The 13,337-nt window shown below is 55.4% G+C and overlaps 2 protein-coding genes across 3 annotated transcripts in view; one reads left to right on the forward strand and one right to left on the reverse strand.

Annotated features, from left to right (window-relative positions):
* Nucleotides 1-141: 141 nt before the first annotated feature.
* On the reverse strand, nucleotides 142-12,694 carry Hgs (hepatocyte growth factor-regulated tyrosine kinase substrate). Of its 2 annotated transcripts, none has more exons than XM_005407265.2 (22): nucleotides 12,554-12,694; nucleotides 10,879-10,963; nucleotides 10,487-10,562; nucleotides 9,967-10,059; nucleotides 8,480-8,603; nucleotides 7,644-7,696; nucleotides 7,468-7,536; nucleotides 7,250-7,374; nucleotides 5,625-5,703; nucleotides 5,457-5,555; nucleotides 5,224-5,319; nucleotides 4,556-4,594; nucleotides 4,337-4,480; nucleotides 4,191-4,250; nucleotides 3,248-3,455; nucleotides 2,719-2,891; nucleotides 2,495-2,635; nucleotides 1,926-2,100; nucleotides 1,367-1,500; nucleotides 1,174-1,293; nucleotides 996-1,082; nucleotides 142-738 (listed from the first exon to the last, which is right to left on the reverse strand). In XM_005407265.2, the coding sequence occupies exons 1-22, from the start codon at nucleotides 12,588-12,590 to the stop codon at nucleotides 622-624; spliced, it is 2,334 nt and encodes a 777-aa protein (XP_005407322.1). In that variant the 5' UTR covers nucleotides 12,591-12,694; the 3' UTR covers nucleotides 142-621. The 2 variants fall into 2 exon arrangements, with proteins under 2 accessions (XP_005407322.1, XP_005407321.1); XM_005407264.2 differs by having other exon boundaries at nucleotides 3,248-3,458.
* A 36-nt stretch (nucleotides 12,695-12,730) lies between these two features.
* Nucleotides 12,731-13,337, forward strand: part of Arl16 (ADP-ribosylation factor-like 16) — a 2,806-nt gene continuing 2,199 nt past the window's right edge. The window contains exons 1-2 of the mRNA XM_005407263.2: nucleotides 12,731-12,964; nucleotides 13,082-13,140. Of these exons, the coding sequence (XP_005407320.1) occupies nucleotides 12,904-12,964; nucleotides 13,082-13,140 (120 nt within the window). The 5' untranslated portion in view covers nucleotides 12,731-12,903. The remainder of the gene's footprint in view (nucleotides 12,965-13,081; nucleotides 13,141-13,337) is intronic.

Raw genomic sequence — 13,337 nt, forward strand, 5'->3', positions numbered from 1 at the left:
AAAAAAAAATTTTCTTGTATTTTCTTATGCCAACAGAAAACAAACCAAGACATTGTCCAACTGTGGGAGGTGCAAGGCTGGGGACAACACACCACACCCTATGGCCCAAAGCTAGGCTGGCTGCCCCTACAAAGACTCGTACACTTTGAAATACATTTTATTATCGCTGTTCTGCACCAGAGAGATGACAGCTGAGAAGCACAGAAGCTAGAGATGGCTGAAACCCACTCTGCTGTGGAGTGACAACCAGGAGGTCCCTGCTGTGGGGCTGGGGCCACACCTAGACACCACAGCCAGCTCCCAGTGGGACAGAGCAGGCTGGGCCTCTTGCAGGTGCCAACACACAGGGCTGGACAGTTCCCTGTGAAGGTCCTTCCCTTCCACCATCCCTCTCCAAGGCCCAGCCCTGGGGACAAGTCACAGACCATGTCAGGACCAAAGCAGGGAGCCAGTGACACGAAGCCAGCAGGCTGAGGACAGGGGAGGAGAGCTGGGACAAGGACTCACTCCTGCCTTCAGAGAGGGGATACTAGGGGAGAAAGGGAGGGAGAGGCTAGTTAGACACAGTTGGGTTTGGGTGACCGGTAGTGTTACTCTGGATAGCATGTTCCTTGCCCAGCATCAGTCAAAGGAGATGAGTTGGGCTTCGCTGCCTTGCACTGCTGCGGGTGGCCCCTGCACCGATGGTTGCTGGGCCACAGGAGCCTGCTGCTGGGGCGGGCCACTAGAGGGCGCCATCTGTGGGGTGAAGTGGACAGGTACCTCAGCATCCCTCTGCTGCACAGTACAGGCTCCAGCATGTCAGCAAGCTCCCATAGCCTGGGCTCTCACGTAAAAGGACCTGTGTTTGTGTCTAGGTCCTTGTTCTGTCTGCTGAGAAAGAGCCTCGAGTATAAATTTGTCTCCTCAAGGGAACTGGCCTGACGGGCCCTCCGGGGGTCAGAGACCCACCCTAACCCATGCTGTCCAAGACTGTCAGTCTGGGCAGGGCTCACCTGCTGGTACACGGGCTGCTGCCCTGCAATGTAGGGCTGCTGGGGTGGTAGAGATGCATCCTGGCCAGGAAGGGTGGTCATGAGATTCTGTGGAGAATGAAAGAAAGCCTGACCCTGAGAGCCTCATGACCTCCAGGACAGCCCTGAGGAAGGCTGTGCTAAGCAGCAGGTTCCTTACCTGCATGCTATATGGCTGGTAGCCCAAGGAAACTGATTGGCTGCCCACATAGCCTATAGTGCCAGACGGTGGAGGCTGGGAGATGGCCGGGAGACTCTGTGGGGCCTGGGAAGCCACGTTCTGTGGAGGGAAGTGGTGATGTGGGGACCAGGCAGGGGCAGGGCCTGGGCAGGAGAGGGGAGGGTGCACTTACCTGGTAGCCTGGAGCTGGGCTGGGCTGGTAGGTTGAGTAGGCGGAGCTAGGGGCGGGCCCAGCCTGGGCCTGTGGGGCTGCCTGTGTCCCCGGAGCCCCTGCTGGGTACATGTAGGCGCTCACCATGCTGGGATCTGCCACAAACAAGAGTCCGTTCAGCCACAGGGTGCGATGTGGGAAGATGCACTTCTCTGAGGTTTACTTTTTTGTGACTTTTAGAACCACATCCATACACATTTCATACTCTCATGAAAGGACAATAAAGTTGGCAAGGATGGGAGGTGGATTGTAAATGGAATGAAGTCAGAACCAATGAACTATTTGAAAGGACTGGTGGTCACACTGAAGGGGCTTGGGATAGCTGACCATAAAGACTCCTGAGCTGCGCCTATACTCCATGATCTCAGGCCAATGTTAAACTCTGGCTGGGGACCTATGTCAAGACTGCAGACCCATGTCAAACTCTGGCTGGGGCCCATCCACAGCAGCTCAGCTTAGCACTCCTGAAGTGACATTCTGCTACGCTAAAAATGAGCAAGTAAGTCCAGGAGTAGGTTACCTGCTGTGGTGCCAGGCATGCTGGGGTAGGGGCCAGTGGCTGGGGCTGGCTGGCTCATGTACACGCTGTGCATAGGAGAGCCCTCCACTGAGCCTGCTGGGCTGAAGGTGCCAGGGAAGTTGGTCGGGCCTGAAGGCTGGTAGAGCACACCCCCAGCTGTAGGCATGGCCTGGAGCTGAGGAAAGAGGAGAGATTAGATGCAGGGACACATACCTGTCATCCCAGCTGCAGGCTCCAGCAAGACAGCAATGAGGCCAGCTTGTGTGACTTAAATTCAGCAAGACCCTGGGTCTCAAAAAACAAAATAAAGCCGGGCATAGTGGCACAAGCCAGTAATCCAGTGTTTGGAAGGCTGAGGAGGCAGGGGGATTGCTGTGAGTTCAAGGCCAGCCAGAACTACAAACCAAAACCGTCTTGAAAACCAAACAAAAGTGGGGGAGGGAGAGCTTGGGATGTAGCTGTAGTGGAACACTCCTGGGTTTGAACACTTCCTACTATCATAAAATAAATAAGAATAAGTAGCAGTGAGACAAGTCCTTGGGGGACAAGGGAGGGAGGGCAGCACATGCCTGCGCATAGGGCAAGGGGAAGGCAGGCATCTGGGCGCGCATCTGGACAGTCTGCTTCTGCTGCTCCAGGCGCATCTGCCTCTCTTTCTCCTGTTCCTGAAGGCGCTGGATGGCCAGTTGCCTCTGCACCTCCAGATACTCCTATGTCAGAGGACAAGGTGTTGGTCAGGCGGGCACCACACAGCCCTTGCAGACAGGTTTAGTGTGCTGGGTTGGCACTGCACCTGCTTCTTCTGCCGCATAATCTCTAGCTTCTGAGCCAGCTGGATCTGGCGCTGGCGCTCGGCCTCCTCCGCTGCTCGGCGCAGCTTCTCCCGGTGCTCTTCTCGCAGGGCACTCAGTGCCCCCCGTGCGTCACGGATCTGTGCCAACTTGTCCTGTAGCCCCTCGTAGTACACTATAGGCACAGAGAAGGGCAGCCTTGGCCACTCTAGTGTGAACAAGCATGGTGGTGGGGGTGGCAGGACTGTGCCTATGTGGTCAGTGGGCCCTGGCAATCACCAAGGCCCAACCCTCTCAGCAGGGGTTGCTGGCCCGAGGGCTGGGGGGGGGGCAGACACTTCTGTGCTTGGCACCTGAGACCACCACCCACTGAGCTCCTCTGGGAACACCTGTGGCTTCAGTCAGGGCCAGGCAAGGGGACCCAGTTCCTTAGGGACAGGTCTTGTGTCCCAGGAACATCCAGGATCAAACACCTAAGGGTGCTCACAGCACCCTACCATCTGCAGGAGCCAGGGCCCCGAGGGCACGTACGCCTACGCTCGTCCAGTTGGTTGAGCAGCTCGAGCAGCTGCGGGTGCATGCTGTTGATGGACTGGAAGAGCGAGAGCACGGCTGAGTCGTTGGTGATGCTACGGCCCCGCATGTGATTGCTCTTCATGCGGTTGACAAACGTGGTGACAGCATTCTGCAGGGCCTTCAGGAACTGCTCGTGGTTTTCCTCCGACTCCCCGTTCTGGTACTGCTGCAGGGACACACAGGGAGTGACCGAACAGCCTCTCCCAGGGCAGTGACCACTATGTCTGCCAGGCCTGAGCAGTCCTCATGCCTACTATTCACAGAGCCTGGAGCAAACCAGTCTAAAGACAAAGAAAGGTGGGCTCTTGTCCATAGACACAGGGACAGCCAGGATGGACCAGGTCAAGAGCTCTCTGCCTTGGCAACACAAGCCTGGTCTGATGGGACAAAGCCCAGAAGTCCCGGAGAGGCGGGATTCATCTGGGTAGGTCTGGGCTGCCTAGGAACGTCTGGATCCAAGCTATATCCACAGAGTGGCTGGGCCACAGACCACAGCCCCATACAGCCAGGGTTTTTTTTTTTTTTTTTTTTTTTTTTGGAAAAGGTTCTCTCTATGCAGTTCAGGCTGGCCTTGAGCTCACTTTGTAGCCCAGGCTGGTCTCAAACTTGCAATGATCCTCCTGCCTCAGCCTCCCAAGTGCTGGGATTACAGGCGTGCGCCACCATGCCCAGTCACACAACCGAGTTTAGTTGTTTTTTTTTTTTTTGGGGGGGGGTTTCCTCCGGTACCGGGAACCGAACTCACGACGTTGCGCTTGCCAGGCAGGCGCTTTGCTGCTGAGCTAAATCCCCAGCCCCAACCAGGTTTAGTTGTGAGGAGCTCCTATGGGCCTAGGCACCCTCACTCCGGCCCCGCCTACCAGTGCTCCCTCAAATCTTGTAGAAAGCTGCAGCCTACCTCACTAAAAGGGGTGCCAGAAGAGGTTATGGGCTGAGTGTCTGTCTCCGGGAGGGGAGCCTGGAAGAGAGTAGAGGGTCAGGGGGCCTCCTGCCCAGCCTGGTTCTGCCCCTAGGGAGCAGGGAATGGAGCACAGAGGGCCTCACCTCCACCACACTGGCAGGGACCACGTGCCCCTCCCCAGGCTGTGCAGCTGCCTCTGTCAGGGGTGCGGGTGCAGATGGTGTGGGGCTCTTTCGTGCTTCCTCCTGCTTTTTCTCCCAGTAGTTCCGGTTGAGGTATCGTGCGAGCTGCACAGCAACATAAGGGGGTCACTCCTGTAGGCCAGGAGGCCAGAGGATAATACCTGCTGTCAGGATCCTTACCTCAGGGTCGATGTCCTCAGCCAGAGGTGCTGACGAGTTCTGCGGAGGCAAGGACGGTCTGAGGGGTCACAGGCCGAGGGGAACAGTTTCACAGTCACAAGCAGCCACTCAGGCAGGGACCACAGTGCACCAAGAACAGTAGACCCCAGGATGGTCAAGGCCACAACCCCTTCCCTCTCAGGCTCCTAGTGAAACGGGCATCTAAGTGTGCTCTTTCCTTCTCTCAAGCAGCATAAGCTTAAGAGCTTAAAGAGGCTGTGAGAGGGCTGCACAGCACTGGGCTCCACGACTATGGAAGGCAGCACATGGCCAGTTTCACAGGGGCTCCTGAGACAACCTGGGTCCTATGAGGAGGACATCTGGCCTGGCCCTCACCCGGCTGTCATGAGGTCCTGCTGCCACCTGAGAAGGAAAGAGGCTCTACTTATCCAGCAGTGGCCAGGCTACTCTACAGCCCTGCAGAGCTCACAAGTGACTTCCTACACCTATGACACATTCTCCCTTCACAGAGGGGGTGAGGCTAGATGAGGGGTATGAAGGGTAGAGGGGGCGTGGGACAGGCAGGCTGTCAGCACAGCCGTCTTCTCAGTATGCTTAGCTCCAATGGGAGCCTTGGAGCAGAACAGCCAGCACCAAGCCAACCTGGCCATGCCAGACAGTGTGCTCACCACAGGGGAAGAGTACAGGCTGCTGGCAGGGGGTGCCGATGATGCCAGGGGCGTGGGCTCCACCTTGGGGTGCGCTGTGTATGTTGACTTCTGTCTCTGAAGCAGAACAGGAAGGAGGTGTCACTCAGGCACCAGGTGGCATAGGAGGGGTGCAGGCTCCACCTAACTCTGGTCCCCCCAGCATCTCCAGCATAACCTGGGGTCCCTCCTTGAGGCCAGTCCCCATTGCTCACCAGCCTCTCCTTCTCTTCGGCCTCTGACTGTGACAGGGCCAGGGCCAGCTGCAACTCCTCCTCCTCCTGCAGAGCCGTCTCATCCCTCTTGGGAGGCAGCTGAGGACGACAGGCAGGGTGAGGAGGGCCCTAGGGGAGAGGCACTCATGGGAGGGTGGGGGCAGGTACCTGGGACTGCTGTGACAGGGGGCTGGTCAAGTATTCCGGGGGCAGGTCAGTAGTGGCAGCGGCCTTCCCTTCCGCTTTCCTGGAGGTAGAGTGGGACACTATAGGTGACCGTGTACTGATGCCAGCCCCCTGTGCTTCTTCCTCACACTGTGCCATCAAGTGATGACGGCGCAGTGCCATAGGCACTTGTAGCCTGATGGCTATATTCCAGGGAACACCCCACAGGGAATGGATGAGTTACAGCCTAAGCCACAGTCCTCCTACAAACACAGCCTCAGAACCTCTGCCTGACCAGCTGAGCACACCTCAACTTCCTAAAGTACCCAGATGCTGCCTGGGATCTTCCCTGGGACCCGAGGTAGGCCTCATCCCCAGAAGGTGCTGGAAAGGGCACAAAAACTATTATGATGCTGAAGCTGGGCTAGGGCTTTTCTAGAGTTCAATCCACATCATGCAGATCTCTAAAGCAAGTGCTGGCTTAGGGCCACATGCTCATGGCATTGTTGAAATTTCAACATAAATGTACTAACACCTCTCATTCAAAATGACCCTTAAGGCTGGGACCCTTGAAGGGGCTCAGCCTCCGGTGTGACTATAGGTAACTCCAGTCAATCACAGAAAGGAAGGAGCTTCCAGAGAGCACACAGCCTCAGTAGAATTGCAAGGTCACAGCCTCACTTTTGGGTTCCCTCCAAAACTGCAGGCCCCGACCCTGAGTACAAGATAACTTCAGACAGACCCAACAGAGGGATGCAGCACCATGGCCTGCACTCCAGTGTCTACAGCACAAAGCACAGAGGCCAGGAAGCCGGGAGGTATGGTGATAAAAAGCAACACGCTGATGATCCTGATGGAACTGACAGGGTCAGGGTAACCACAAAGGGTCTTTCTGCACAATGGCAACACTGGAAACCCACAGTGGGGCAGGCACCCACACCACACCATCAATGTCTGGAGAAACAGACAGTGTGACTGACTCGGAAGACTTGCATGTGGGAGTGTTTTGGCGTAAAAGACCACATGGTCCACAGCTCATTTGCACGTTTAGAATAAAACACAAATGTGTGTGAGCACATGCACACACACCAGTCTGCTGACAGGAGAGGAAGACAATCTAACCAATGTGGCAGAATGCCCACAACTGAGGAACCTGGGCAAAGGATACATGCACCCATGTTAATACTATGCTTGCAATTTTTCTCCAAGTTTTATTGCCAAGAGTTAGTTAAAATCCAGGTGCTGCACGCCTGTAATTCCAGCCCATGGGAAGCTGAGGTAGGAAGATCACTACAAATTTAAGACCAGGTGGGGCTACGTAGTGAGTTCAAGGCCAGCCTGAACTACATAATGAGATCCTGTATCAAAATACTACCCACCTAAATCCAAATAAACCAAAATCAAGTATTAGTGACTGGTCTGCAGGGGTAACCTCATATTGTTCTCAGACTATAGTACCCAGCCAGCCTCCTGCCCAGGGGTTTGGGATGACCAAGGGGGTACAGCTGCTCCGGGCTTGCTCTCAACCCTGCCTCTGCTGGTCAGCAGCCCATAAGCCTTGCCAGGTCTACAGTCCCAAGGTGTATGGCCAGACAGGAAAGGGCCCCATTGAGCCTACGGGGACTCACTTGTTCAGCTGCTCATAGCAGGGTTCGCAAACGCGCACCTCTTTCTCAATGCCAAACTTGGGGATGGTGGAATATTTGGAGGAGCACTTGCCACAGAAGATCTGCCCGCAAGCCCGGCAGTGGTGCTGAAAGAGGGGCAGGACAGGCCTGGTTATAGGGCCCTAATGGGCCCACAAGCCACAGAGAAGACCCCTCAACCCTCTAAGCTGGGCACTCACCTTGCGGGTCACCACCCCAAACTGCACTCTGCACCGGTGGCATTCCTCAGCATCAACCCAGTCGGGGGCCTAAGAGAGCAGCAGAGTCAGGACCACACAGCCCCAGGACTTTCCTCCTTGCTTCCTCAGAACAGCCAGACCCAAGCACCCCTCATTGGTAGCCCCTTGAGACTTACTCTTTCTGCGGCAAACATAGCATCACTCTCCTTGAATTCCGGGAAGACATGTCCTGGAGAGAGGAGACTCTGGTTACTGCTGGCTCCCACCCTGGTCAGCTGCTTCCTACCTACTGACATCTGCCTCCCCAGCCAGAACTATGCACAGTCTGCTGAGCCCCAAACCCCAGAAAATAGCTCCAAAGACATTGTTAACCCACTCTCCCTCTCTCTGCAAACCCATCAGCTCTCTTGGATCACCATGACGACCAGAGGAATACAAGAGGCCAAGAAAGTGCACCTCAGCAACCAGAGCCTGGCCTAAAACCCACCAATGACTTCCCGCCACACACACCTACATCAAACCCTGATGTAGCTCTCCTGTGGCATATGCTACCTTCAGGTTCCAGGGACCTTTAGGAACCTTTAGGTTCCTCTGAACCCCCAAAAGTCCTCTGCGGAGGACATCAGGGTCTAAATGGTTCCCGCCTGTGTTCAAATCTTGGCACCCAGGACACCTCCTTATGAGGCCTACCTTGACTACTCATCCTGCACTGCTTGCCCCAAGACCATGTCACTCTGACTGTGCTTGTCTGTGAACTTTAGACCATATACTGTCTGCTGTCACTTCCCACCCCCACCCCATGGGGTGGAATGTCTAGAAAGCAGAAGCTTGTCCACACTTGTCTTTCCTCTGGGCTTCCCAGAACATCAGCCTCCCAGTGGGCTGTCACTTCAAGTCCCTCAGTGAGGTCCGGCCTGACCTCCCTGCCCCGCATCACTAACTTGCTGGCAGGATGGCCCCATGTTCCCCTCCTCCCTGCCCCGACCAGAGCTTGTCCCCTGCCCCTACTCACCCTCCACCTTCATGATCTGATAGGTGTCCTGGACCACCTTGTACTTGGGCTCGTTCCTGAAGGCATGTGCCCAGGCCTGGATCAGGTATAGGATCTTGTTTCGGACATTCACTTCCACCTGCCTCTGCAGAGCAGGGAGAAGGTGGGAAGGGCCACAGGAAACTTGAGGTGTCAGAGATCTCTGTGTGATAAGGGGGCTGCCACAGAGGCCCAGAAGGGTCCCTGGGTGGAATTTGGGGGCCAGGAACTCACTTGTCCCCAGGCCCCGAGTGAACCCCCATGCATCTACACTCACAGTCAGGGCTATGGCTCTTCTAAGCCTATGACTATATGTCTCTTTCCCCCTTTCCCCATAGGACCCTGAGGAATCATGGATTCCCACAGGTCCACAACTGTCCCTCTCCCCCTGGCTCTGGTCAGCCACTAACAGATAGGCCCAGCCATAAAGTATCACTTCAGGGCTGAGGACACAGTGGCAGTGGAGCCGGCACAGCCTGGAAAGAGCTTCACACACAGAAGGGCACCATTTCCACGAGGTTCAGCCCAGCCCCAAATCTGTGCTCCCCCAGGAGGCCACGCTAGGATGGGACAAAAGCTGCTTCAAGGAAACAAGAGTGTGAGCTACCCTCTGCAACCTGGTCATCAGGGGCCCCTCCCTGTACAACCTGTCTCCATCAGTGGCAATTGATCTAGAGGACCTGCAGCAGGAGGAGAACACAGTGCTCCTCCATCCAAGGACTAACCAGGCCCAACCCTGCTTAGCTTTGGAGCTCAGAAGAGATGCGGCATATTTGGGGTAGTATAGCTGTAGACCACAGCACTCCTCTACCAAGGATGGAACAAGAAACTGACCAATGTCCCAGTGTGGGCCTCTGAGGAGCTCAGATGTCGGCTTGGATCCTGAGATAAATGGGCTCTAGGCACAGTGAATCTACTATGAGACCATGGTCCAGCCCTGGGTCCCAGCAGATAGGAAAATGCTTCACCTTGATGGAACATCTCCACCTCAAGCAAGGACCACACTACCCCTGCTAGGCATCACTGGCCACATCACAATCCTTGCCGGTGGCTCTGGGATAGTTTCCCAGGTATCTAGAGGACTTTTCCTCTTTCAAGGAAAGAGGGCATGAAACTTACTCTCCCTGAGTCTCTGCCCACCAGGAATACCCACTGCCCTTCAAGATTCAACTCCAAGCCCTGCCTTCTGGAACTCTTTGCCAGTCCCTCAAGAAGAGCAGGTATCTTTCCCTGGGCTCCAGGTGCAGCACCTGAGACACTTCTGTTAAAGCCCAACCTTGCTGGACTGGGCCCCAAGGCTCTGTCTCTCCCTGGACCTGAGCATGGCCAGCACAGGGAGCACTCATATTCCCTTCACAGCCACTGCTATGCCCAGTGCTGTTTGTGTCATAAGACCCCATTAAACACTTGGAAAAGCGGTGATGACTACACCTTCCCCCCACCATCCCATGACTCTGGAGGGCACCTACCTTCAGCAGCTCCTTCAGCTCCTCCATAGTTTGCTTGTTGGCCACCTCATCGTGGACTGTCTGGCCACAGTTCTTCACCACAGACTCCATGACCTGAGGACCCCAAGGAAGAGGAGAAATGGGACAATTGTCAGGGCAGTCCCCCCCACCCACCCCAGTGAGAAGGCACGCCTCCAGCAGGCTTCTCAGGCTAGCCAGCATGTCAGGAATCCCAAGTAGCAGCTTCAGAGACAGGCAGCAACCAACATACCATGTCCCCTCTAACACACATCTTGCTGCCAAAAGCAGCAGTGAGACTGCTCCTCAGAGCTTTACTACACTCAGTGAAGCAGCACCATCATTCCCTCCCCTACCACCTGCAGGGTGACCAAGCTCAGCGGCATGGTTAACAACTGCACTCAAGGCTAGAAGGAACTCCACTGGTTGCTATGTACCCAGGAAGGTGGGAAGGCTATATGACTATTGGGGTCAGAGACTTTTGGAGCTGGAGCCCAGAAAACATGCATAGGGGTCTAGTTACCTCCAGGGCATACAAGGCCACATGTGGATTCTTGTCATTGACTTTCTTCTTGATGGAATTTACAGCATATTTTGCTCTGAAAGAAGAAAAACATGGGCAACAGCAGAGAAAGAAAAATAATCCTAGCAAATAAGATGAGAAACTCTGCCTACCATCTTGGTCCTTTTGACCCTCTTAAGCAAATATTAACACAATCAGGTGTCTCCAGGCAGCACAGATAAAACACCCTACATGTTCCAAGAGCTTGTCATTCCCAGCATGTAGATCATCCGATTGCCCACATGAGGGCCTCACTGGTCAGCGAAGGCTTAGAAACTGGTGGTGGGTACCAAGTGACCCCAGCACTGGGCAAGGCTGTCCCTGCGTTTGTAGTACAAGTCCTCCTCACTTACTGTGTGTCTCCTTGTCGGATCAGGTCGCAGATCTGCAGGATGGACTCCCAGTCTGTTTCCAGCAGAAGCTGGCTAGTGGCTTTGTCTGCAGAAAGATATGACATTCAGGGGCTTGTTCTGCTGTGATTCCCTGGGTTGCCCTCGCCTCAAACCACATGAAAATCCTCCAGATGCACACTGACTGCTGTGGGAGTGCCATTCTTCCCAGACAAGCAGCAAATGGAGTGAAAACCATAGAAAACATCAGTTGCATGCTTGTTAAACATCAGGTGCCATTCTGAAGACTGTGAATTAACTTCATCAATTCCCATACAACCTCATGAGCTAGGTACTATCTTTATCTGCTCTGCAGGCTGGATGTGGTGGTGCACACCTGTAATCCCAGCACTTGGGAGGCTGAGGTAGGAGGACTGCTTTGAGTTAAGAGGCCAGCCTGAGCTACAAAGTGAGTTCAAGGCCAGCCTGAACTGCATAGCAAAATCTTGTCTCAAAAAGACACACACAGGGGCTGGGGATTTAGCTCAGCGGCACAATGCCTGCCTGGCAAGTGCCAGGTCATGAGTTCAATTCCCGGTACCGGAAAAAAAACCAAAAACAAACAAATAGAAAGACACACACACAAAAATACCCCAAACAAGCAGAGATGAGGTGACTGCCATAAGTCACAGCTTGCCAAACACAGAGCCAGGATTCACACTGAAACACCAGGCTCCACCACTTTTTAACTGTTACCTGCCTTCTCCTAATCTTTACTTTCAGATTCTTTGCCCTTTCATTAGGAAAGCTTTGGAAAAGTGACTAATAGAGTCCAGTCCTCTACAGGTTCGTTGTGTGGGGGAAGCACAACTGATCTCCAAGAATTCCCCACTAATACATCTTGTATTCATGTCCCTGTTACCTCCATCACTTGTCCTCAAACACACAAACGATCTAATAACCCATGTCCACCTTTGATACTGACTCCAAGAGTCTGGATTCATTCTTAAAGTGCTGAACCACTTCATAAGGCTGAGATACTCAGCTTATATGTCCCAAGAAGGTGTGCCTCTCCTCAAAGACTATACTTCAGGAAGGGATACCAGGGCAGACCATAACAACACCACCTAGATCCTGTCCCCAGACACAGCACATTGTCACAAAGGGGATGGACTCCGACGTTCTCAAATTTGCAGTCTTCTGGAAGCTCAGACAGAATCTCCCAGCTTCTCCAACAGAGGAAAGGCCTTCCCAAATATTTGGGCACTTCCAGAGTCAGGGAACATATGGGGCTAGCCTGGGACCCAGGAAGCAGTCTCCAAGGGGCTCAAAAGATCCAGGGAAGATACTATCGATTCTGCCCATCGACCAATATTCAGTTAGAGGCCCGTGTGAGGTTCAAATCTGAGTCACCCACTTCGTGACTCAGGATTTGGGCCCAGCTGGTCTGGTGGTGTCGGAAAAGGAAGAAGCCAGCTCCCGCGCCGACCCTCGCACTGCCGCGCTCGCTGGCACCCAGGAAACGCGGCACCAGGCCAAGCCAGACCGGCCACACCCGAGGCCCGTGGTCGGCGCCGCACGCCCCGGAGGCCCGTAGCACAGGAGCTGTGTATAGGCCAGACTGTTCCCCGCGTGTCCGGGGTCAGCGCCGGGAGGGTAAGCGAGCCGATAGACTGCTGGCCTTGCGCGGGCGCGTTACCTAGGAGACGCTCGAAGGTGCCGCTGCCTCGCCCCATGGTGACCCCAGGCCGGACAGACGCCGAGAGCGTTCCCTCACTCCGAGCTGGCGCGCCCCCCGACTTCCGCTTCCGCCTTCCGCAGGCGGCTCACGCATGCGCACACCGCCGCGTTTCTGCAGAGCCGCGAGGAAGAAGTCTTCCGCTAGCCGGCTGATGCTGGGTGCTGATTGGGCGGCGCCCGGGGAGGCTACGAGTCCAGCGAAACAATGAGCAGTACGAAGGGCAGGTCTCGCCAATAACAGCGGGGTGAAGACGGGCCTTGATTGCCGGGACACCGAGCTACTGGGGGGCCAGTGGGGCGGGGACTGGAATGTGTCTTCTGCTGGGGGCCCCAGGTGTCGGCAAGACACTGCTGGTGAAACGCTTGCAGAATATCCTTCCGCGTCGTGCAGCGTGCGCGGGAACCCGGGGCTGGGAGGGGACTACTCGGGGTTTCCCGGCGCGAGAACTCAGTCGTGTGCCTCGCTTAGGTCCTTGACCGCGTGTACGGCTTTGCTCTCGGGATGGCAGGGGCGACCTGGGGGACCCTCCGCCTACGCGACCCACGGTAGGTTTCCATCCCTTGCGGGTCGAAGAAGGGCCACCTTTTCGGCTTGCAAAACGCCTCAGGCTCCTCGGAGGGGAAGCCAAGGTGCCCGGTGATCTGGACAGCCTCGGGGAGCAGGGAGCGGAATCTCCGAGACCTGGTCCTGCCACTCGACCAAGCGGAGGCTGGCGGGGCACCCGGGTCGTCCTCCCGCGGGC

This window comes from Chinchilla lanigera, unplaced genomic scaffold, assembly GCF_000276665.1.
Source record: "Chinchilla lanigera isolate Chin_1 unplaced genomic scaffold, ChiLan1.0 scaffold00105, whole genome shotgun sequence".
Classification (NCBI taxonomy): domain Eukaryota; kingdom Metazoa; phylum Chordata; class Mammalia; order Rodentia; family Chinchillidae; genus Chinchilla; species Chinchilla lanigera.

Coding starts and splice junctions, on each gene's coding strand:
- Hgs (XM_005407264.2), bottom strand. CDS start 12,590: ATGGGGCGAGGCAGCGGCACCTTCGAGCGTCTCCTAG. Junction 7,697..8,479: donor TCAGATCATGAAGGTGGAGG/GTGAGTAGGGGC, acceptor TCCTCTCTCCAG/GACATGTCTTCCCGGAATTC. Junction 2,101..2,494: donor TCCCCTTGCCCTATGCGCAG/GCATGTGCTGCC, acceptor CTCTTTCCTCAG/CTCCAGGCCATGCCTACAGC.